At 43.0% G+C, this 26179-nt stretch overlaps 2 protein-coding genes across 2 annotated transcripts in view; one reads left to right on the forward strand and one right to left on the reverse strand.

The window, feature by feature from the left end:
• On the reverse strand, positions 1–23512 carry LOC121432938 (interferon-induced, double-stranded RNA-activated protein kinase-like). The gene is made up of 16 exons (XM_041631130.1): positions 23347–23512; positions 19960–20091; positions 18410–18530; positions 17857–17990; positions 16651–16774; positions 16194–16273; positions 15781–15862; positions 14795–14829; positions 13667–13717; positions 11563–11685; positions 10412–10534; positions 8121–8301; positions 4427–4558; positions 1672–1773; positions 500–559; positions 1–422 (listed from the first exon to the last, which is right to left on the reverse strand). Exons 2-16 carry the CDS (start codon positions 20073–20075, stop codon positions 300–302), a joined length of 1587 nt encoding a protein of 528 aa, XP_041487064.1. The 5' UTR covers positions 20076–20091; positions 23347–23512; the 3' UTR covers positions 1–299.
• A 1767-nt stretch (positions 23513–25279) lies between these two features.
• LOC121433086 (interferon-induced, double-stranded RNA-activated protein kinase-like) overlaps positions 25280–26179 on the forward strand; it is an 80932-nt gene continuing 80032 nt past the window's right edge. Inside the window, exon 1 of the mRNA XM_041631337.1 lies at positions 25280–25301. The gene's annotated coding sequence lies outside the window, so the exon portion shown is untranslated. The remainder of the gene's footprint in view (positions 25302–26179) is intronic.

The following is a 26179-nucleotide window of genomic DNA, read 5'->3' on the forward strand; positions in this document are numbered from 1 at the left end:
TTTAAGGACAAAGAGATTTATTTGGAATCCCAAAGTCAGAAGCTGCAGTTCACATGATGAGGCATGCACAGCAGAGGGCATAGTTCATGTTGGCATGGGTGTCCGAGGAGGGTGGAGGTGAGTATGACCGGAATGCAATACATGGATGGAATTGTCAAAGACTAACTTTAAAAACGTTCTTGAAATAAAAACTTTAGTGCGAGTTTTTCTTTCCTATCAGTATCTACCAATGTTCCAGCTCAGACTAGGTAGCACAAGGAAGGCCATATGTCCAAAGTGGAACACTTTTTCAGAAGGCCCTAATGTGTGTGTCCTTTCTTTTTCTCTGAGTTGTTCTTCCATTCAGCCAAGATCCTCAGAATTTCAGATGTACTAGGTCGTTCCTTGGGTTCCTTCAAGAGCAATCTCCTTAGAAGCCTTTTCTGTAATTATAATTAAGAGTCAGTACTAAGAAAGAAAACAGTGGAGAAAATAAAACCAATGACTTTCAAATGCTTACTTCTTTGTTGTCAAATGTATCATCATCGGGAAAGATGCCATCTCTTAGCTTTTTGAAAAACTGAAATACAACAAATAGATGTATTTACTAAGAAAACAATTTATATGGGAAAAAAAACTAAATACACTTATGACTGGAGATACATTAAATCTAGAATAGTTCTTAAATTTAGGACTCTTTAGTCAAGAAGCATGCAGAACTCCCCTTCCTGGACCTACCCCGATCTGATAACCATCCTTAAGATCCAAGCTTTGAAGGGCTAAGTGCAGGAGGCCCATCACTTCCCTTCTGTTCTGGGATGCTAGGCCATGCATCTTTTCATCATCCCTCTTTTAGGGAAGATAAGGCTGTTTTGACTCCAGGCAAACCCCTCTCCTGAGCTTCCAACTAGGATATCAGGAGTCTGCTGTCTCTAGTGCTGCCCCACTACCTATCCACCGACATAACAAGCCCAAAGGCTTTCCTCAGTGTAGCCCAACCTTCTCTCCAGCCCCACCAATCATTGGCTTCAGATAAAACCACCTTGCCTGCTATTCCCAACACACACTGCACATTCGTATCTCCATGCTGGGGTTACATGCTTTTTATTTCAACTATTAGAATGAACTAACCCAAGTTAATTGTCTTCTGACCTCCATTAGCATGCCATAGCATGTGGACATATGCACACACACGTGTGTGTGTGTGTGTGTACACATATACCCTTAAATAAATAATCTGAAAAAAACTTTATCTTTCAGTACTCAAGTTACATGTTTCCTAAACCTAAATCCAGACTTCTGGAGAGATCTTTTAGCTCCTTCTGCAGACTTTCTGTCTTCTAACACACTTAATCATTTTTGGCTGTTATCTTTCTTCTTATAAAATTAATCCCTTGAGAAACTGACTGATTTTTATATTCATGTAGCACTTAGAGCAGAACTGCCCTCTAATCAGTGAAATTTTGTTGGCACACACAAATACAAATCTTATGGGATATACCACATATTTTATAGACAGCCTTTTTTATTTATAGCAAAATGGTTGTCCACACTTGAAAGAGGAGTTTATATTTCACTTACAAGCAGAGTCATGAGGTCAAACACCCTCACCGAGTGGCGGGCAATAGGGTTAGTGCCTGAAGGGTGACAACCAGCGCTTTAATCTGCTTAGTTCTCCCTTGGGATATTTACCTTTGATCTTTCCATAAAGGTGACGCATATGTGCAGAAGTTCCGCTAGAATAAGGCCTAAAGCAAAGATGTCCACTTCTTTTCCATATTCCTGTAAAGTTAGCTGGAAGCCAAAATACATTTGTCTTTGTTATTCACCTAATGTAAGTTTCTATGCCTTCTGATAAAAAAGCTATAAATTACATATTACATCAAAATGTCTGTTTATTCTGTATTTCATGGAGTTGACCACTAAATTAACCATCACGTAGAAACAGAAGGAACACAATAAAGGCTATATAAAACAAATCTATAGCCAATTTTATACCAAATGATAAAACTAGGAGCATTTCCACCAAAATTAAGAGTGAGACAATGGGATGTACTTTCACTTTCTCTACCCATATTCAATATAGTTCTTCAACTTTTAGCTAGACAAGAGAAAGATATAAAAGAATTCAAATAGAAAAAGAAGCCAAGCCGGGCGGTGGTGGCGCACGCCTTTAATCCCAGCACTCGGGAGGCAGAGGCAGGCGGATCTCTGCTGTGAGTTCGAGACCAGCCTGGTCTACAAGAGCTAGTTCCAGGACAGGCTCCAAAACCACAGAGAAACCCTGTCTCGAAAAACCAAAAAAAAAAAAAAAAAAAAAGAAAAAGAAGCCAAATCCCTACCGTTAGACAACACTATCCTGTACACAAGAGATTCTAAAAATTCTATCAAAAACATAACTGAACACAAAGTCAACATTCAGAAATCAGTAGTTTTGGGGCTGGACAGATCACTCAGCTTTTCCAAGTACTCTCATTGTTAGCAAAGAACCTGAGTTCAATTCCCAACACCTGTATGGTGATCTGTGACTCCAGTTGGAGGGGATCAGATACCTTCTCTGGCCTCTATCGATACCAGGCATGTACATGGTACACTTATACAACTATGAAGGAAAACTCATACACGTGAAATAAATATTTTTTAAAAAATTAGTAGATTTTCTATGTTCTAATAATGAACCGCTAAGATAATTAATCTTATTGATGATAACTTCAAAATATTACTTACTGGATGTAGTGGTGGACAACTTTGAGCCCAGCACTTGAAAAGCAAAGGCAGGAGGATCTCTAAGTTTGAGGTCAGCCTGCACTACAGAGTGAGTTTCAGGATAACCAGGGCTACACAGAGAGACCCAGACCTCCTGTGCTGGTAAATCAGCAAAATTAACATGGAAGATTTGTAGACGTGATCTACAAATTCACAGTAATCCCCATTAAAATTCCAATATCATTCTTAACAGAAAGGAAAAAAATATCTTGAAATTCACATAGAAGAATAAAAAATCCTAGACAGTCAAAAAAATCCCAAGCAAAAAGAACATCATTGGAGCTATCACTAAATCTGATTTTAAGTTATACTACAGACACATAGTAACAAAAAACTTGGGGGGGGGCGGGGTTACACAGCAGAAACATGTGGATTAATGAAGGAGAATAAATAAAAGACCCAAAATGAAACTCACATAGCTACCTTATTTTGACAAAGATGCCAAAAGCATACATTGTAGAGAAGAGCATCTTCAACAAGTGATGCTGGAAATTGCAGTCATTCCCCATTCTCTCTCTCTCTCCCCCCCCCCCCTCTCTCTCTCTCTCTCTCTCTCTTTCTCTCTCTCTGTCTGTCTGTCTCTCCCCTCTACATGTATGTGTGTGTGCGCGCTCACGTGAGCATGCACCTGGGGTCTATGTACACAAAAATCAGTTCAGACTGGATTAAAGACCTAAAACTGTGATTACTGACAGAGATAATACAGAGAAACATTATAAGATATGCAAGCATAGACAAGGACTTTTTGGAAAGGGCTCTAACATGCCAGAAAATAATATCAAGATTTGACAAATGGAATTGCATGAAATTATTCTGAGTCAACACACAACAGAGATAATTGATTATCCATAGCTCTATTCACAATAGTCAAGTTATGGGATCGGCCTAAGTGGCCATCAGAAGATGTAAGGATAACGAAAACGTGATATGTGTGTGTGTCTCTGCGTGTGTGTCTGTATGTGTGTCTCTGTGTGTGTAGTGGTAGGTATTTTGTGTTTTAACAAAGTTTGCCTGAGGATTGGAGTGCAGAGCTAAGCCACTAGAGACCGGGGAGTAGAGCACATGCCTTTAATCCCAGGACCCCAGAGACAGAAGCAGAGGGATCTCTGTTGGTTCAAGACTACCCTGGGCTACACAAGATTGAATCTGTCTAAATGAGAAAAAGAGCTCACACAAAGGTGATTCCAGCACTTGGGATCCCACACCTTTAATCCCAGTACTCAGGAGTGGTATGGCTGGACAGAGAGAGAAGAATCTAAGGCCGGAGGAGACAGGAGCACAGTGCAGTCTGAGGTTTGGTGGAGACAGATGCAGTCTGAAGCAGTCTGAGAACAGGATCACCCCTTTGGTCTGGGCACTGGTAGAGGTAAAAGAACTCTCTAGTAGTTGGCACTTTGCTTCTCTGATCTTTCACCTTTCACCCCCTAATATCTGACTTTATATATATATGTGTGTGTGTGTGTGTGTGTGTGTGTGTGTGTGTGTGTGTATGTATTGTGGATAACTATCAGAGAAGATACCTGATACCCTTACACAACCTCAGATTTCCATATGTTCATGCATAAACATCCACACACATGTACACACACCTACATGAATTTGCACATATACCACATACACACACACACACAAGAAAATAAAGAAGTAAAATTTACACAGAAAGAAAATAAAAGGACTTTACCTGCTCTGGACTCATGTATAGAAGACTTCCTGTTTCCTTTGTTCGATTTCCATCATTTTCCATTTGGCCTGTTACGAGGCCAAAGTCTCCAATCTTTATGTGCTTTTCATCTACTAAAAATATATTACCTGGCTATAGAAAAGATTAATTAATATATGTGATTTGGACCAACTATCACCACAGGCCCCAACAACCTTTTATACTGATTTGTTGCCTTACACGGGCAGCCCAAACTAGGGAATTTAACACTTTGGGATTTTAAAATGCCAACTGAAGAAGAAAAGACTTTGAAATGACAGCGAAGGTGTCTTGGTTCACACCTGCCTCCAAATATCAAAATGGAACAAGTGGAAGATTCACTTTGCAGGGTCCCAGGAGAAGGATCCAAGGTAGGCATGGGTAAAAATATTTTCTTTCCTCCATAGTAATCTAGTGAGAGGCTCAAGGAATGGGAGTTTGAACTCCCCACCCCAGAAGAGGGCTGGACATACCCTGAGGGCATACTACTGGTGTAATTTAAGGTCTGATGGGAATTAAAACCCTTTCCAATTTTGAGAGTAGCTGAATGGCTCAGTTCTCAGCAATGCTGCAGGATTTCTCCCCAAATTCTGACAAGAGTTTATAAGTATACCCGCTACACCTTGTTAAGTGTATACCCCTCCACCTTTTTAAGTAGAAGCTGGGATTGATCATAAACACATTCTCTAGGCGATTCCTTTGGTTTTGATTTGGTTGCTGCTGTTGTTTGGGTTGGGGGGGGGTTAATGTTTGGTTGTTATTTGATTTGGTTTATAGGGTCCCACATATCCCCTGTCAGCCTCAAACTCAGTACATAGCCAAGGATGGCCCTGAACTTTTGATCCTTCCACTTGCACCTTCAGATTAAGAAGATGAGCCACCACGCCTGGTTTATGCGCAGCTAGGGATCAAATTCAGAGCTCCATAAATGCTAGGCAAGAATGCTAACAAATGAGCTGCATCTCTAGCCACTCTAAGATACAATACTAAACATTTGTGTGTGTGTGTGTGTGTGTGTTTGGGTGTAAAGGATAATTTTGTATTGTCACCTTTCTATTTATTTCTGTAGGTTCCAGAAGCTGAACTTAGATCACTAGTCTTGTACAATAAGCATCTTTACCCACTGAGCCATCTCACTGACCCAAACATGTATATATGTGCATTGCGTGTGCAAATGCACACATAACAAGTAAACAGTGGCCACATGTGTTACATAACTCTAGACAACACAGACTGAAAATAAGAGTATTGGTGGTGACAAAGTTAATAATTTTGCCATTTTTGCCAAACTAGACATTCAATACAATGTTAGGCTAAACACACACACCTACAAGAGGGCCTAGCTAAGAAATGAGGGATGAGCTGAGGAGCCCAGGGAAGCGCTTCTGAGAAGCCCTGTGCAGAAATTAGCAATGGAATTCAAGTTTAATCAGTGGATTATAACTTAAAGTCAGTAACGGAAGTAGGGTATTTGTGTGCAGTGGACATGGGGAAACAATGTTCCCAAGCTAAACTGAAGTCACAGCAACAGAGCTTTGCTGTGCCCACAAATTAAACTGCTACCCTAATATAGCTGCAGCCTAACTCAGAAACAGAAGACTGAATTTGTGTAAATATCTATGAGACCAGGAGAAATATCAGATTGCTTTTTATTAAAAAACAAAACAAAACAAAAACAAGCCTAGTGTGGTGGCACACGCCTTTAATTCTAGCACTCAACAGCAGAGGCAGGTGGCTCTCTGTAAGTTTGAGGCCAGCCTGGTCTACAGAGTGAGTTTCAGCACAGTAAAGGGCTACACAGAGAAACCCCGGTTAAAAAAAAAAAAAAACTAAAAAAAGAAAATAATTATTTAAAAAAAAAAAAGAACAATGATGTTCTGTCTTATTTAGTCAGTTATACTATGGATAAATGAAAAGCGAGGTTATGGAACAGGAAGGAAGTGTGCCAACTTGATCCAGGGAGCAGAGGCTAGGTTCAATGATCTGGCCAGCGCGGACCCCTCTGACACAGAGATGAGATACAGAGCAGCAGAGAACGCCCTCTCTCTAGAAACCGTATGGCCGTACCGCTGTGGCCTGGAGCTCAAGACTCTAACATAGTAACAAGTCAGCTCTTGGAGACCTCATGTAAGAATGGCTTTTAAAACATCGTTCTCTGGGAGACAGCTGCAAGCACATCTTTCTGATCCTTTCTGAGATGGGAGGAAGCAGCATTGAAGTAGAAAAGTCAGAGAGAAGAGGGCAGAAGGACCTCAGATCCGGAAGAACCATGTAAACCTGTGTATGATTTATACCAAAGTGAGGGATAGTGAATAAAAACAAAAACCAAAACGTTTTTAGATAGGATCTATGTTTGTAAACCGGGCTAGCCTCAAACTCATAATCCCCCTGCCTCAGGCTCTGGGATGTTAGGATTACTAGTACATGGCATCCATCTGGTCCTCGTTTATCTGTTGGAACATAACATTCCTAAAAATTTTCTAACTTTTAACAACATTTTAGATATTGCTACAGAGAAATATTAGAATGGGAGGACTCAGATATCAAGTTGCTAAGTTCACAAATGCAAGGCAAACAGAACTCAAGTGTTTTGACAGCCACTTCATTCTAGCTTGGTTCGGCAAGTGGCTATAAACAGGGCTACTTATTTTTCCTAGGAACTTATTGAATCATTCCTCATTCTGGCTGTTTTAGACAGGCGGAGCACCCAGGTAGCCAAGATTCACTTGGATAAGGTTCTTCTGCCTTAGAGCAGAAAAGGCAAAGGCTTAGTGATCCAGAAAGGTTAAGTAAAGGAATCAGGAGCAAAGAGGACAGTCAGAAGCATGCATGTCTGGTGAAGAACATGAATGAAGCTGTCAGGAAGAACTCGCGTGAATTGTGGTAGGGTTGTGGTAAGGAAGGCAATCCCGAGGCTCCTTCGTGTATCTCCTTTCTTGCTGATGGAAAGGGAAAACGGGAAACTCACTGTCAGATCATAAAAGCAAACAGACCAAGAGGGATGGCGAATATTCGAAAGCGTGGGGGTTTTCCTAATTATGGGGGAGAAGACTCCAATCAGGAAAACACTAAGACCAGGCTGCGGACTCCTCAGCTGCATGTGCCCTCAGGAACAGCAGCTGAACCACAGTGGAGCAGAGAAGCACAACAGCAGAAGCGGGGTCCGATCAGCGGGCCATCCCTGGCAACCACCACAGTTAGGGGTCCAAGCAGCGGGCCATCCCTAGCAACCACCACAGTTAGGGGTCCAAGCAGCGGGCCAGCCCTGGCAACCACCACAGTTAGGGGTCCAAGCAGCGGGCCAGCCCTGGCAACCACCACAGTTAGGGGTCCGAGCAGCGGGCCAGCCCTGGCAACCACCACAGTTATTTTCAGTCTATGAAAGGGAGCTGCTACTGTTTACACTTAGGCAATGACCATCACACTAAATACAGCCTGGAGGGAACAGGACATCTGATAGGGTCATGTCACAGTGGGTTCCCGGGACCCGGAGATCTGCTGAGCAGTTGTATGGGATGGCATCTGAGGTAAGTTCCAGACCCTGTTTAAGTCCAGCAAGCTAGAGAAATGTTATTTTATCATGTCTGACTGCCAAACACAAATTGAAAACAGATAAAATACACTTTAAAGTCATTAAACTGTGTGTTTATCAACTAACAAAGCACATTTCCCTTACCTTAAGGTCTCTGTGAATCAAAGCTTTTGAATGTATATAATCCACCCCTGTCGTTATTTGTTCAAAAAATTCCAAAAGTAAATCTTTGTCTGTTTTCTTCTTCCCTTCATTTACCATCCAGTTCTCCAGAGTTCCTTTATTGCAGAACTCCATTTGAATGAAAAGGCACCGGGTCTTTGATCTGGACACAAAATTCACCGTATGTTAAAAGCAGCAATAGAGAAAAAAATTAAAAATTCTAACATCTTATGAAACCCAAACAAAACATGTCTCAGAATGAATATCTGAATATGATAAACGTGTAATAAAAGAAACCACTTTATACAAATCATAATTTCTCAAGTGTACAGAGCTTCAAAGGTTTATCTATAAAGTATAAACCTATATATTCTTTAATGCTGAAGATAACTGATCACTTTTGACAACAGATATGAGCAGTCCTAATTGCAGAAATCCAGGTTTTCCATTATTATATAAAGCAATTTGGAAGCATTTTAAGTCATCTTCAGTTAACTGAACATCTGTTTTACAAAGGGCACAGAACGGGCACCTTAAAAATGAGAAAGTGAGTCAGATACTATCCTTATCATCATGGGGACACAGTCCCAAACAAGAGGTTAAAAAAATCCCAAGATGACAGACCATTGAGAAACTCCTAAAGATGGGCCAATGAATCAATTGCTGTAATACAGAAGTCAGAGGACTGACTTTGTTAACCAGTTTGTATTTTCTTCTGAACTAAGTTAGCTTGATATCAAATTAATATTTGCTGAACACACACATGCTAGAAAATATGAAGATGTAGCCAATAATTCCCTCAAAGATAATGAAATCTTTTATCTCCTGTTGGTCAGTAATGCCCAGAGTTCTTCATGACACAAGGAAGAGATGGGACACTGGCAGGAGGTGGTGAATGATGAGGTCTCCATTGTCATGAGGAGTTCAGTGAGAAGGCTGTCCCCAAGAAATCTCAATTGATGGAGGAAGGTCATTGGTTAAATAAAAAGAAACTGCTTGGCCCTCATTAGTTAGAAGATAGGTGGGAGGAGTAAACAGAACAGAACGCTGGGAGGAAGAGGAAGTGAGCTCAGACTCCACAGCTCTCCTCTCGGGAGCAGACGCCTCAGAGGGACGCCATACTCCCAGCTCCCAGGCAGACGCACGCGATGAAGCTCCGACCCAGGATGGACATAGGCTAGAATCTTCCCGGTGAGCGCACCTAGGGGTGCTACACAGATGATTAGAAATGGGCTAAATTAATATGTGAGAATTAGCCTAGAAGAGGCTAGATAGAAATGGGCCAAGCAGTGATTAAATTAATACAGTTTGTGTGTTGTTATTTCGGGCATAAGCTAGCCAGGCAGCCGGGGTGCTGGGGACGCAGCCCCGCCGCCCATATTACTACATTCAATGACTTTCAAAGGCAAAAGCCAATTTTTTTTAGAATTCCCAGTCCTATAAAATGGGCTGAAACAAAACAAAGAAAGCACTAGGGATGGCAGCAGGGCATTTCCTGCCATAGCTCACCGTGACTCTACCACAGTGCTACAGCTACATTCCAGAGGTGTACTGCCAGGAGCCTCTGAGAAGAGAGACAGGCAAGTTTTGGCAGCGGAAGAGGAGACCTTCGGGTTCAGTGTTACACATTAAGTCTGCCTTAACTCTGACAAACCGTATATGACCTGCACTGGTTCTATGGAGAACACTGGGGTCATGAATGCTGGACACGAGATTTTTAAAATAACTAAGGAAATTTTAAAGTTTTTTTTTTTAAGATTTATTTTCAAATCACATGTGTGTGTCTCTGTGTGGGTATGTGTACATGAATGCAGGTGCCAACAGAAACCAGACGATACCCTAGAACTGGAACTACACGTGGGTGTGAGCCACCTGACATAGTTGCTTGACCCTCTGCAAGAGTGACCACTAATCCATCTCCCCATCCCATTAAAAATATTTATTAAAGCAACTTTGAGCTAAGCATACTGGAATGTGCCTGTGCCTGGGATATCACATCAGTTGGGGGCTGAGGCAGGCAGACCTCCCTGAGGTTAGTCTGTGCCATGTAATGAGTCTAAAACAGAGTTTTTAAAACAAGTTCGGAAGAACAGGGAGGGCAAGGTCATTCGTTGTCGCCTTGCCTGTAGAACAAAAGAACACAGTGTCTTTCAGGGGTTGCTCTGATTATTACATGTGAAGACCAATTAAATGTGACCATTAAATGTGATGGCCCTCACAAAATAATGACAAGGGCCTTCCATCCCATTGCAGCTGTGAGAATCTCATCTTACCGACTAGAATCGCTATTCTCGCTCTGCTCGGGAACATAGTCCTCTCCCAGCCAACAAGTATGGTATTGAACAACGTTGACATGATTGAGCCTTGCCAGCGCTGTTACTTCACGTACAGTCTTCCTAGTTAAAAGCATCCAGAAAACAAATGTGTTATTGCCTATTGTTGATAATTACAGAACTCCTCAGGTAATGGGACGCAACCTCTGTTCGATAGTCACAATGGTTCCCACACCAAGTTTTAGCAGGATAGCCAGAATCAAGAGGGAACAAAAGAGATTGAGGTCATAGAAGCACGGTCGTTCTCATTCTCAACATAAAAGAAAGGACAGTGGCTTAAATGACAGACATCTAAAATTTAAACATCATTTGTATCTTATCTTAAGTGTCTGTAAACACAATTTTCAGTAGCTATATCATATCTGATATTCTCTGTAGATGTGTCTCAAAATCTTGGAATTTTACAAGCAAATCTCATTTGGGCAACAAAGGCAGGTAACCCAGGCAGCAAGCAGAACCCAACTTGTATGACAAAAATACACCAAAAAGTTACTAGTTCATGCAAAGAAGCTAAGACCTGGTACTGTGATAGCTTTACAGGGCTTGGGCTCAAGAGCTAAGACACTGTAATAGTTTCTTGAAATTACGCTGTACTGAATGGTTTTATGTCAACTTGACACAAGTTGGAGACATCAGAGAGCATAGAATCTCAAAATAAGAAAAATTGAGAAAACCACCTTAAACCAAATAAGTCAACAGTTTCAGGGTCCAGGACTGTCTCAACATGAGGCAATAATACATATATATATTTGGTTTTTTGTGACAGAGTTTCTCTGTAGCTTTTGGATCCTGTCCTGGAACTAGCTCTTGTAGACCAGGCTGGTCTCGAACTCACAGAGATCCGCCTGCCTCTGCCTCCAGAGTGCTGGGATTAAAGGCGTGCACCACCACAGCCCGGCTAGAGGCAATCATATTTTTAAACTGAAAGAAATACCCACTGTAAGGTAAGGCCATTTCAGAAAACCCAAACTTCTGTAGGCATAACGAAAAGTTAAAGAGGAGAAGAAACAAGTAAGTAAGTAATGAAGGACAGATATATAAAGAATGGTGAGGGTCAACACACTGTTCACAAAAGCCAGACATGTACTTACTCTGTGTTATATTTAACACGCTTTATAGCATAAGTCTTCCCATCAATTTTGTGTTTTGCTTTGAAAACTTGACCAAATCCGCCTGAGCCAATTTCTTCTATGTCTTCAAAATACTCCTTAAACCTAGTCAAGATTGATATTGCTGTCATTGCTGAGGTTTAATAAGGTGAAAATGATTCTTTCTTACTTGTCTTTAATAACATTTGGTAGAGCTCCTGAGTCACAAAATAATGTCTTCCTCGTTCTCCTTCTCCTTCTCTCCTCTTTTGATGGAGAAGTCAATAAAACAGATCACCCCCTCTGGCTGTACACAGGACACACTGAAGTATCCTTTTCATTGAATACAAAGAAGATGAGAAAATTTCCCCTACCCCTATGTATTAAATCTAGAAAGAATCACTCAGTTGTGTGCCACAGGTACCAGAGGGAAAGCAGAAGCCCTGAGCCTTCCTTGGGCCAGAACAACCTGCTTCTTCCCCTCCTTATGTCCCACATCCAATCATTGAGCCCCGCTCCTCCTTCTAGCCCATAGCACTACCATCTGCTTACTCTTCTCCAATTCCAGCATCTTCACCCAGGCTCCGTCCTCAGGCTTCTGCAGGGGTGACCTGCTGACTGATACCCCGCTTCTCCTGCCCTCCTTTAGCTATGAAAACTCGGTCTGATCAGTTCTCCGTGTCACCTATACCTCCTCTGGCTTTGCATTTGGCAAAGAATAGGAAAACTTTAAATGGCCCACAAGGTGCCATGCAGCGCTGTCCCCACTTCTCTTCCAACCTCATCCCGTGGCACTGTGTCCTTGTTTGTTACACGTCAAGCACGTGCTTTCTCCACAGAAGGCTGATCTCGGGGCTTTGTTTCCATTTTCATCAGACAACTGTTCTTCCTTAACTTTGGTCTGATTATGTAATTACAATTGTATGTGTATCATATAAATATGTGAATATAGATCATGTAACTACAAAACACATATATGTCTGTGTGTGGGTGAGAGAGAGAGAGAGAGAGAGAGAGAGAGAGAGAGAGAGAGAGAGTGTGTAATCCAGAGGTTGATGACAGCAGTCTTTCTCAGAGACTCTGCACCTTTTTTATTTTGCTTTGTTTTGTGAGACAGGGTTTCTCATACCAGGTTGGCCTCGAACCCACAGAGATCCTCCTGTCTCTGCCTCCTGAGGGCTGGAATTAAAGGTGTGGGCCACCACATCCATCTTACACTTTATTTTTTGAGACAGAATCTTTCTTTCATTGATCTTGGAGCTCACTGATGGCCATGCTGGCTGGCCAATGAGTGCCATGAGGCTGCATGTCTCCACCACTTCCTCCGCTCCCGTCAGTGTCTGAGTCACAAATGTGTGTATTGCTACACCTGTTCCTTTTTTAAAAGTTTATTGTTATGTGCATGGGTGAGTGTCTCAGATCCTTGAAAACTCGAGTTACAGGCAGTTGTGAGCTGCCATATGGGTGCTGGGAACCGAACCTGGGTCCTCTGGAAGGGCAGTCTGTGCTCTTAAGCAGTGAGTTATCAGCCCCCTACCCCTCTCATTTTTTATAGGGGTACTTGATACTCACAGTTTGCACAGCTGAGCCATATCCTCAGACCCATTTCCTTAATGCCAGTCACTACCTCGAACTTTTTGAGAGTGAGAATTCTACTCTATTTGTGCTCACCATAAGCCTAGTGCCCAAAACATTAGTAGGTATATATTAGGTGCTTAATAAGTACTCATTGGTCCTTTTGAAATCTTGTATTCAGTGTCCTGCTGATTCAAACAGGCTCCTTCATCTTAGGTATTTAATTAACTGAAACATCAACTACAGAAGATGAACCCCAGCCTTTCTCGTCTAGAGAAATCTTGTGTGGAGCTGGAAAACAGGTCCATGTGGATCGGTTTCAACTCTCACGGGAGTCTCTCCCCTTCCTCCACCCCTTCCTTCCCTCCTCTCCTTTCTCTATTCTTTCCCATCTAAATCATGGATATAAAGCATTGTTTGCTTTCAGTTTTACCAGATTCCATGGATTGCTCGGGTGGAAATATAACTTAGAACTAACCTTGAAGAGTCTCTGTTTCACGAGCACACTTACCATTAGACGAACTCCCCTTACCTGCTCTCCACGGTATATTTATTACTTAGCGCATCATTAGGTGACAGTTCCCTAAAGATGAGACAAAAATACAGAACTCAGACAAACCTAGAACCTACATAACTTTAGAACAGACTTTAAGCCACGCACTGGGCATTATATAGTTTGCTTCAGGGTGACAGGAAATGGTATCAGCTTCAGAAAAACACCTCTTGTTGGTTCTCTTCTGAGGATCCTGTTTCACCCCTTTCCTGCTTCCCATTTTCACCCGAACACACTCACCACTGACTTCCTATCTCCTTTTTCTCCACAATCAGAACATCCCTAGGAATGAGGTCCCCTGGGTCACTCCCCCTGGCCCTCATTCCCTGATGGTGAAAGCCAACCACAGCAGGATGCTCAAACATCACCTCAAACCAGACACAGCAATACTGCTACCCTCGAGTCCTGACTGAGGGTCTGTTGTCCTCCTCCTGGCCCCCGTCCCCCACCCGGCTACTCTCGTCCCTCAGCCATGTCTACCCTGTTTTCCCAGTCCTTCTCAGAAATCCTCCTCTCCCCTCCTCACTGCCACAGGCACCAGAGCTGCCAGCCTGACGTGTTGCAAGTTCCTTTTTCTCCACCTCAGGAGTTGTAGCTGTTCAATATACTGCTCAGAAAATACTGGCAGCCCCTTGTGTCTCCTGCCTTCTTTTCTGACTGTATGCCTTTACTCCTCAGTTTTCTATAACTTATATAAAGTTTGGTCTTTAAAAAAATAGCAAGTTATTACACTATCTTTACCCTCTCCATCTATAAATATACATATCTGCTTCCCTTAAAAACACTTCAAAGCCCAAATCTTCAACAGTGTTTTACAAAATAACACTCTAAACTACTGTCTCTAGCTGCATCACCATAGGGCTCTATATCTTACAGTACACCATGTGAATGTGTGTGCGTGCACAGGGCATGCGTGTGTGTGTGTGTTTTTTTCTCTGTGGTTAAGTTGGTTTATAGTTCTCAAACTTTCCACTGCTTCTGTTACATCTGTCGAATAAACAGGTATAATAATATTCGCCAATACCACAGACCCTAATTGAAACCGAAGGGACAGAGTCTGAACTAGAACCTTTGTCCAAACTATGTTCAGGGCACAATGATACTCACATTTCTGACTTCCTCTTATTTTCTCTGAGACCGTTCTGCAACACAACAAGGAAAAAAAGGTGTTTCAGATGAGGTGAGAAAGTATCTCAGTTCTGCGGCTGACTCTAGAGCCAGGTTCCTTAGTCTGTACGGTCACCAGCTTCATGGATCTTTGCAGTCTCTCTGATTTTTCTACCAGTGACTATTGTAAGACCAGAATACGGCCAACCAACAGCTGTGCAATGGTATCAAATGGCTGTTTTGAACTGTATTTTCCCTATCCCTAGAGGAATAAAGCATCTTTTTTACATTGGCTACTGACTTTGGTATTGCAATTTTTTTCAGACAGTGTCCATTCTACTGAATCAATTGTCTTTCTCTTACACATTTGTAGTTCTTTATAAGCAGATTGCTTTTATAACAATTAAACCTGATTTTTAAGTTCAGTTCTGATTTTTTTCTAAGCAGAAATGGAATGCACCAAATATTAATTAATCAGTTGGGTGGACAATTAATAAACAAGATAATAGAAATGTTCAAAAGGACAAGGGTAAGGGTTGAGAGGTAGTTCAGTGGTGGGGTTTGTCTAGAATGCCTGAAGATGGAATTTGATTCCCAACATAGGGAGGGAGAAATGGAGGGGGGACAGGAAGGAAGGAAAGAAGGAAGGAAGGAAGGAAGGAAGGAAGGAAGGAAGGAAAGAATGAAGGAAGGAAGGAAGGAAGGCAGGCAGGCAGGCAGGTTGGTCGGTCTACAAAGTAGGTGGAGAAGAATGGGAGAGAAGCGTGGAATTTTGCATGTGAAGAGTGGAAGTTAATGTGAACGATGGTTAAAGAAAAAAGAAAGAAAGAAAGAAAGAAACAATGACTGTCAATATCATACTTTAGTGAGGACACATAAAATTAAAATGTAAAACTCATTTTTACATTGACATAAAATTAAAATGTAAAAGTTATTTTAAGTGACAACAAAATACGAAATTTGGAGCTTCGAGACGAGTACCATACCACAAGAGGGGATTCGAAAGAAGAGCTGGCCCGGTAGCTTTTTGATGCTGAGAAATCACTTTCAGGTGCTGATGGAGAAGCACTAGAAGAAAAGCAAAACTTTTATGAATTCAGTCTTGTTTATTGAAGGTTTACCTTTATTTATGTGTTTATGTGCATGTATGTTTCTGTGAGTGAGTGTGTGTGTGTGTCTGTGTGTGTGTGTCTGTGTGTGTGTGTGTGTGTGTGTGTGTGGCCCAGGAGGCCAGAAGAGGGTAATGGATCCCATGGAGCTGGAGTTACAGGCAGTTGTGACCCACTTGGTGAGAGTTCTGGAACCAAATTTGGGGGAAGGGAGGTGATGGGGATTGGGCCCACAGCCTCAAGCATGCCCCTCCCTCAGCCCATTCACCACACTGGCTATCCAGACTCACGAATTGCTTGACATAGATGAGTTGCTGGAGAGGCCACTGGATGAAGATGTGGTTGGTTCAGAGGATGTTCTGTCAGCACTCTGAAGAGAAGAGGCAGCCTTAGCAGGCTTTTAGGCAGCTAACTTTCTTCTCTACGGTGGCTCACCCCCGGACATATGCTACTGCCCATATTTGTCCCACAGCCACCCAGTCCACAATCACAAACAACGAATGGCATAATCAACACATTTTCATGAATGTTTGAGCTAAGTTTTAAAAGCAACCCTGCATTCCCATAGGACTTTTACATCCCTAAGATCTCCTAGCGCCATGGTTCATGGACCATTGGTGATACACAGAACGGAGGAATCATTTGTTATGCAATTGGCAAATGCCTGCATTATGCACACAATCTGACCTGAAGTCAACTTCAGAGGGACTCGTAAGTGTACAAATTACAATAACTAACAGCACATACCATTGAGCTCTTCTCTGAAAGCTTCTGATATGCCTCTTTAGCTGCCAGATGCTTTGCCTCCTGTTTGGTAGTACCTGAACCAGTACCATACGTTGTTGACCCAATTTTGCATTTGCATTCAAATCTAGAAAAAAAAATGTGAGTATTCACTTACATATCAAAAATACTGTCAATCGAGCCGGGTGGTGGTGGCGCATGCCTTTAATCCCAGCACTTGGGAGCCAGAGGCAGGCGGATCTCTGTGAGTTCGAGACCAGCCTGGTCTACAAGAGCTAGTTCCAGGAGAGGCTCCAAAACTACAGAGAAACCCTGTCTTGAAAAACCAAAAAAAAAAAAAAAAATACTGTCAATCAATGTACAATTTGGGGGGAAAAAAAGAACTCTACAGACAAATAAAGGCCTTGAAACGAGACTAATAATTTTTAACTATGTTTATATTTCCTACCTCACATAATTTAAACTCCACAGAAAGGGTCACCAATCTATCTGAATAACCAGGAACAGTCAATATCCTGGCTTACAGTTCCTAGGTAACATCTAATTCTTTCTTGTTTCATTGAAAGACCGACAGCAAAACACCACGTGATGATTTTAAAAGCAAGCGAGAACACAAAAACTTCAATCCCAAGCGAAAAGATTTAGAGGGCGAGAGAAATGGCGGGGATCCAGCGAATTTTCTGAGCGCTGCCCAAATAGGAGAGAAAACCAGCTGGCAGAGTGGGGCTAAAGGGGATAAGCCACGAGGACGCAGTACTAGGGGAAGACAGCCCACTGGGGTGTTCTCAGAGCCTCCCGACTCTGATGCTTGTTCATACATTATATATGAAGTTTAACTCACAGTAAAAGATTAACAACAGCTCATAATAAACTAGAACAATCAGTGCGACCTACTCTACTCCCAGGTTGGCGAAAGTGGCCTTCCTGTCACTCAGGCAGCTTCTGGTACCACACTCACTGTCTTGTGGACCAAAGGAAACAGAAATGTCAAAAGCAAAGCCAAGGAAAGAAGAGGTTACTGAAAAACAAATCAGACAAATTTGATTAAAATGGACCCTCCAGCCTCAGGAATTGGGTATTTGATGTTTAGAACTCATAAACCTTTCATACTAAGTGTATTGGGCGGGGGCAAAGACTTCTGGAAAGCTACATGTGAAAGCCTCTCAGTGGTCACAGTGACACAGTAGGAGAATCCAAACCACGTCTCACCTTTGGGGCGACTGCGGATCGGGAACAACCTGTTCATAATTTACAGACAGCTTGTTCTTCTGGGCAAAACTATTGACAAGGCCTATGTAATTATCAGTTAATGAAATTTCCGAAGCGTCCGTATGACTATCAGCCTACAAAGAAAAGAAAATGAGCTCAATACGAATCACGAATTATCATACAAAATTACTTAATAAGTAACATAAGAGGCAGCATACATATTATGGACTTCCTAATTATATTTCCTTATTAAAAGTGTAACTATATGTCTATTAGGAAAAAAATCTGCAAAAAAAATTATCATTTTAATAAAAAATCCTAAATGACACATTAAAATTACATATATCTATGGACTATAACATGAAGCATGAATTTATGTACCACACATGTATGTATGTATAAATTGATGTATGTATGAGTTCAGAGAACTGTCACATTTGTGCGATAGAAATTATACACACATACATGAATCCATGCATGCATGCATACATACATACATGCATACAACATATTTACAGCTTCCCTTTGACCAGGTGAAAAGCCAATTACTCACCTGGTGTTCGTTGTGAAGTATATCAACAGCAAGTTGGGCAGCAGCATTTTTTGCTTCCTGCTTTGATTTCCCTTCAGCTTTTGGAAATTCTTTCTCGTCTATTATAACTTGAAATGTAAACCTGATTAAAAAGACAGCATGCACAACGTATTACACAGCTTGTCATTCTCCTAAGGACAAGCACTCTGGTCTCCACTGCCCCACGAGCACGCTTCAGGATTCCAACAACAATGTCTTCTTGAAGCAGGGAGAAGTCTGTAATCTTTTCCTCTTTTCTTTCTTTCTTCTTCTTGTCATTTCTTCACAGTGCCTCGCTGTATAACCCAGGCTGGCCTCAAGCTCACTACAATCCTCCTGCTTCAGCTACCCAAGTGCTAGGATTATAAGGATGAGCTACCAAGCTTAATGTTTTTTTCCCTGTTTATTTATCTAGCGTTGGGGTGAGGTGTGTGAGCGTATGTATTGTCTGTGTGCTCGAGACAGGACATGCTTGTTGGAAATCAGCGGACAGCTTTGGGGACTCTCTTTTCTCCTCCCACCTTGTGGGTCCCAGAGAAAATCTGAGGTCATCAGGCTTGGTGGCCAATGTCTCACTAAGTCATGGCTCCAGCCTCTATTTTTTTTCTAGGGTCCTCTGAGGTTTCCAGGCTCTGCTGGACTATCACAGCACTCTGGCAGCTTCCCTTTGGAGCTGAAGTACCGACCAACGAATGGCACCACAGTTGTCCCCCTCTACTCCACGTTTATAGGGACAGACATTCTAGTGTTTGCTTGGTTTTTCAATTTTTTTTCCCATTTAAATGCCTGGAATCGAACTCAGGCCTTACACCCTAGGCACATGCTCTAACAGTGAGCTACACCTCCGTCATCTGGGTCTCACTTTCCTTCATTCTACCATTTTACTTCCTGAGAGAGAGAGAGGGTGTGTGTGTGTGTGTGTGTGTGTGTGTGCACGTGTGAGTGTGTGTTCAGAAGATTGTGTGTGGGGTATGCACGTGTTGGGGGAGAGAATTATCTATGTGCACGCAGAAGTCAGAGAAGGATTCCAAGCATCCTGCTCTATCACTCTGCCTTACTCACTTAAGACGGGATCTCTCATTGAACTTACAGCTAGGCTGGTACCCAGAGAACCCTGCGATCCTCCTGTCTTTGCTCTATGTTTACTTCAATTAAGTTTCAGAATACCGGCCTTAGGGTGTGGTCTGAGGGGCTATGTCTGCACTAGAAGTTGCAAGAAACCTGCTCTCTCTCTTGCTCAGGCTCTTGCTTAGCATGAGGGGAGACCCAGGACGACTGCTTCAGCTTTTTCTCTGTATTTGTGAGCTCGTCCCTTTCCAATGCAACCCCTCAGTAAATAGAGGAGTTTTCCTCTGTGTGATTACGCACTAGCACTGCACAGTGCTGAATTTACAGGCACGTGCTCAGCCACACTCAGCTTTTTATGTGTCTGCTGGGGATTTCAACTGAGTCTTCATACTTACATAGCAAGACCTGTTATCCACTGAGTCACCTCCCTGGCCCTAGTCATACCTTTCCTGATGACAAATTACCTTCTGTCGTGTGCAGGTCCTGTAGTACAAACTTCTTTATACATAATTGTTACTCCATGCTTCTGGCGGTATTTATTAAGTTTGTCCATGTAGAAACCCGGTGTATCACTGGCCATGTTTCCTCCCAGTAACCTGCAATGGAAGAGGTGTTTGCAATTATGGCACTAACAGATTACAGATAATCTGAATTCCCAGCCCCGCATAGAAACCACCGGAGACAGTGGATCTTCTCTACGGGACTCATCTCAGCCCCACATAAATTCAGAGAATGTTTCGTGTCAGAATCTTTCTTTCTCTCCTCCTAAAACACCTACTTTCACAACTACTGGCCAAGGAAAGAGGGTCCCGCCCTTTGTTCTACTCCTGGCTTCCAAGGAGTGTGATGTTTCAGTCTGTTTACCCGCCTGAGAAGGCGTAATGAATGTAGGAGTGGAATTACAGCTCTTATGGTAAAAACAAGGCTATGTATACATATACTGCTATATAATATATATTGCTATGGATTATACACACACACATGTGCACATACACAACTGTGTACACATATATAAATGTACACACACAGCTTTGTACACAAATATGACTAGGTTCACACACATACAACACACACATAAACACATGTAACACATGTTACATACGTTCATTTGCGCACACACAAAATTGGAAAATAGGCAAAGGACTTGAGTGCTATGGAGACACAGCAATGGCCAACAAAACAGCAAAATGATACTCAGTGCCATTACCCAGAAGAAAGAAAGGAAAAACTGTTTCTTGGTATAGATACATCTAACCTGATTTAGACATTATACACTGTATACATATTATCAATATATCACTTAATGCCCAGTAAATCTGGAAATTTTTGTGTTTCTATTATCTATTTAAAAGTGAACTGGAAATTTTAAGGTTTTGTCAGCTGGACACACTGCTCATTTGGCAGAGGGCTTGTCTAGCATGCAGAAAGCCTCAAGTTTGATCCCTAACTCAACATAAAGTTTTAAATTTTCAATGAGAATCTTCACACTGTGAACAGCAGTTCTCAACCTGTGGGTTGGGACACTTTTGGGGGTTGAACGATCCTTTCACAGGGGGCTGCATATCAGATATCCTGCATATCAGATATTTACATTGTGATTTATAACAGCAGCAAAATTACAGTTACGAAGTAAGTATGAAATAATTTTATGGCTGGGGTCTATACAACATAAGGAACTGTACTAAAGGGTTGCAGCATTAGGAAGGTTGAGAACCACAGGCTTAAAGCATCGTTCAGATCCTGGATCCTCTAACAGCCACCAAGACTGCTCTTGTGACATTCCCAGTGGCTCACTCTTTGCCAAATAAAATAATCAATATCAGTTATTCATTCGTCTCCCTTCTTCCCCCTTCTTAGCTTAGGATGTGAGACACCTGATCTCTGGGGTTTCACCCTCTCTCAGAAGCCGTACTTTCTCTGGCTTCTTTCTCGGTTCTTTTCATCTTCCTTTTCATCTAAATACTGTCCAGGGGCCTCGTCCTCAAGTATCCTCTTCCTACTTAACTCCTTCTGTGATCACCTCCAGGATGTGGCTTTACATTCTACATACACAGTTATGGTTCTCACCAGGGTTGGCAAGATGTTTCAGCAGGTAAAGGCGTTTGCTGCCAAGACTGACCATCTGAGTTCAATACCTGGGACCTACATGGTGGAAGGAGTCCCGACTTCTACAAGTTATTCTCTGACTAGACAGGCTCACTGAAGCACATGTACAAACACACACACGTACACAAAATAAAATAAAATAAATGTACAGTTAGAGATATGACCCGGCACTTAAGAGCACTGCTGCTCTCCCGGAGAATCCAAATTTGGTTCTCAGCACCTGTGGCAGCCAGCTCACAACCTCCTTGTAATTGTGGCTTCAGGGGATCTGATACCTTTCTGGACTCCAAGAAAAACTGCCTTCCCATGTCCATACCCATACTCAGATACATGGATAATTACAAAATAAAAGGTAAATAAATTCTTTTTAAACATAAGTGTAACAGTTTTAACTGAAAAAGGAAAGGAGGCACCGGATTTATAATAAAGGCTTGATACAAATGAATGAATGAGTCCATCCACGAAAGAGCACGGAGGTACCTCCCATTCCATGCTCCCATGAATTGGAGCTTGCTGTCTATTGGGCAGTTTTTATTCACCTATAAGGATGGGCCTGGTCTTCTCTGATGCTGCAGGGGCAGCTAGAATCCTTCCCCATCACAACCCTCATCACAGCCGGCTGCTCTATAATCTAATCCGTGAACTCGCCAGGAAGCAGTTAAGGCTCTTATTCACTCACCCAAAGAGCTGTCCATCACATGAACCAACAAATGTCACCTGCCTGTCTCACCTAAGTCGCAAAGACACTTGTCTTACTCCCCTCAAACTCCCCAAAAGCCTGATGTGCTTCCAGGAGCTACTTCCCATACAGCATACATTCATCTCATATCTGATATAGAAACGAGGAAACTGCAAACACTGGTCCAGCCCTGTCAGGTTCACAGGGCAAGCTGAAGAAAGAGCGCCATCTGCACAAGATTCCAAGGTCCTGGGCAATAGCCTAGGGAGGCTTTAGTTTCTGGGAGGCAAGGCACTTCTAGTACTAAACATGCAACAGGAAATCTCATTTGTCTAGAAGACAAGGGTATCTGTGAATCAACATCCATTTAACATACATGCAGTGCACATGTGTCAGGTAGTAGGGGCTAGGATCATGCAAGCGAATGAAAACTGCTCTTGGGACCTTACTGGTATAGAAGGATACAGACAAATTGCGGTACTAAGTATTAATTGGAAAATGGAGAAAAATACGGGAATTGGGGGACAGGGAGGGCAGAGTAGAAGTTCTTGTTCAGGGAAAGCTGCTCATACAGTTGGTTCTGTGAGAAGGACTGGATACTGAGAGGGATCTCCCCATGCTATTCCTTGGGGGTGGGGTGGGGGAAGGGCTTTCCAGGAAGTAGGAAGAGGCACCACAAAGACCAGGAGCTGAAGGGTACTTGGCCATGGCCCAGAAGCACCAAGGACGTTTGAAAGTGGTGGGCAATGGGGGGCTTTGCCTGACTGTAGGGGTTGATGTAGCGGAGGTCGGAGCAGGAGAGCAAGCATCCGGTTCAGAGTTGAAGAAAATTCAGCTACATGGAGAAGAACAAGGTGGAGGGTGGAGCGAGACCCGGCTGACACAGAGGCCTGCCAACTGGAATACCATCACAGCTGTGCAGCCAAAGTCTTTCCCTGAGTCATTCGGGCGGGCTTCTAGATTTCCCTCCAGAGTTTCAGGTCATCGGGTTTGTCACTTTCCTTATAGATCCCAGCCCCACTACTGCTGTCCAGGAAAACTGAGAAAATAAGCCCTCAGGTCCTACCGCGTTCCTGGATCTGGACGGCGGCCCCCCTGGCTTAGAATTCAAATTGCAATATGGGAGCTCTGAGGTCGTGTCCAGGTTCTGCTCACGGTCGGTGCTGGGGTCGGTGGAAGACCAGGCCAGGCCCATTCAGTCTTGTTTCGTTTTCCCGGCGGACTCCGCCTTCCCGCGCACAGCCCCTCCCGCACCGGGTTGCGCCCTCGAGAGGACAGGTAGGCGTGGCTCCTCTGTCCCCGCCAGCGGGCGCTGAAGTCTGGATAGCCTCTGAAGTCTGGATAGCCTCTGCTGTCCAGCTCAGCCACAGTTGCGGCTCGCCATAGGTCCTTTCCCACGTTTCTGAACATTTCCTAACTCCTACATTGGTAAAGCTCTGCTGGAAGAGGAAGGAGAAACTCAAGTCTCCTGCTTGCGGTGTTTTAATAGGTTCCGGGATCATTGATCACATCTCATTTTCAAAATAAACAGAGTGGATGCAGCTGGGTACATGGATGCTTCCGAATTCCAAGACCCAGTGGGAGATACTGAGTAGCTCACACTGCCAGGCTGTGTGGGTGACCGAGTAGAGACAGTTCAAGTCTTAGGTTTGTAAATATTAGTCTCCCGCTTCCCTTTTCATACTGCAGCCAAGTCAAGGAGGACATGGCCATCGACCAAACTGGCCAGGGGGGTTGAAGGATTGTTTCTTCAGCCTTTTCTCATCTGTCCATTCCTTGCCTGCCAGTCCCGGGTGCATGGCATCATCCACCCGGCCAGCAGTTTAGAACCACCTGCTCCCAGAAGGGCCTCGAGGAATATTTTATCACAAGGCAACATCAGCAATCCAGGGTTGATTAGAAATTCTACCCTCCTGTGAGACTGTGACACATTCCCAGAGTCCTGATGGCTGCACAGAACTTGGATTCTTCATCAATTACTTTGTGACACTGCCCAGTGGTAGGCACGTCCTCAGGCCAGGATATTGAGCTAAACACAGACCCCTTCCCGGTGGACAGATGAAGGGAACTCAGGAGCTAGACTTAGAGTCCCAAGACAGACCCCAAATACACAACAAGCATTGCACCCTGTCCATACCTTTCTTTATAAGGTAGGAAGACAACGGCCTGAGTCTACAGTTTTCTTGTACTGTGGTTTGTGATATGAGTACTCTAATATGAAACTCTGCTGGGACATTTTGTCAGACCCAAGGCATAGCCATCTAACATCTAATCACATTTCCAAGTGATTAAAAAGACTGTCATGGGTCTGGAGAGATGGCTCAGAGGTAAAGATCACTGGCTGATCTTCCTGCACTCCTGAGTACAATTCCCAGCAACCACATGGTGGCTCACAACTGTCTGTAATGAGATCTGGTGCCAGTATCCAGTCCTTCTCACAGAACCAACTGTATGAGCAGCTTTCCCTGAACAAGAACTTCTACTCTGCCCTCCCTGTCCCCCAATTCCCGTATTTTTCTCCATTTTCCAATTAATACTTAGTACCGCAATTTGTCTGTATCCTTCTATACCAGTAAGGTCCCAAGAGCAGTTTTCATTCGCTTGCATGATCCTAGCCCCTACTACCTGACACATGTGCACTGCATGTATGTTAAATGGATGTTGATTCACAGATACCCTTGTCTTCTAGACAAATGAGATTTCCTGTTGCATGTTTAGTACTAGAAGTGCCTTGCCTCCCAGAAACTAAAGCCTCCCTAGGCTATTGCCCAGGACCTTGGAATCTTGTGCAGATGGCGCTCTTTCTTCAGCTTGCCCTGTGAACCTGACAGGGCTGGACCAGTGTTTGCAGTTTCCTCGTTTCTATATCAGATATGAGATGAATGTATGCTGTATGGGAAGTAGCTCCTGGAAGCACATCAGGCTTTTGGGGAGTTTGAGGGGAGTAAGACAAGTGTCTTTGCGACTTAGGTGAGACAGGCAGGTGACATTTGTTGGTTCATGTGATGGACAGCTCTTTGGGTGAGTGAATAAGAGCCTTAACTGCTTCCTGGCGAGCTCACGGATTAGATTATAGAGCAGCCGGCTGTGATGAGGGTTGTGATGGGGAAGGATTCTAGCTGCCACTGCAGCATCAGAGAAGACCAGGCCCATCCTGATAGGTGGATAAAAATTGTCCAATAGACAGAGGGCTCTAGTTCACCTTCTACGAGCAATAACAAGTGAGAGGTTTTCATATGTAGCTTCCAGAAGTATTTGCCCCCCCTTATATACATTTATTACGAAAGGTTTTTAATGAGTTATAAACATCAAATACCCAATTCCTGAGGCTGGAGGGTCCATTTTAATCAAATTTGTCTGATTTGTTTTTCAGTAACCTCTTCTTTCCTTGGCTTTGCTTTTGACATTTCTGTTTCCTTTGGTCCACAAGACAGTGAGTGTGGTACCAGAAGCTGCCTGAGTGACAGGAAGGCCACTTCACCAACCTGGGAGTAGAGTAGGTCACACTGTTTGTTCTAGTTTATTATGAGCTGTTGTTAATCTTTTACTGTGAGTTAAACTTCATATATAATGTGTGAACAAGCATCAGAGTCCGGAGGCTCTGAGAACACCCCAGTGGGCTGTCTTCCCCTAGTACTGCGTCCTCGTGGCTTATCCCCTTTAGCCCCACTCTGCCAGCTGGTTTTCTCTCCTATTTGAACAGCTCTAGAAAATTCGCTGGATGCCCGCCTTTTTTTCATTCCCTTTAAATCCTTTTACTATGGATTGAAGTTTTTGTTTGCTCACTTGCTTTTAAAATCATCACGTGGTGTTTTGCTGTTGGCCTTTCAATGAAACAAGAAAGAATTAGGTTTTACCTGTGAGCTGTATGCCAGGATATTGAGTATTTCCGGTTATTC

The sequence above is a fragment of the Microtus oregoni genome, unplaced genomic scaffold (genome assembly GCF_018167655.1).
Source record: "Microtus oregoni isolate MIOR12 unplaced genomic scaffold, Mior012 000036F_ref0000092, whole genome shotgun sequence".
Classification (NCBI taxonomy): domain Eukaryota; kingdom Metazoa; phylum Chordata; class Mammalia; order Rodentia; family Cricetidae; genus Microtus; species Microtus oregoni.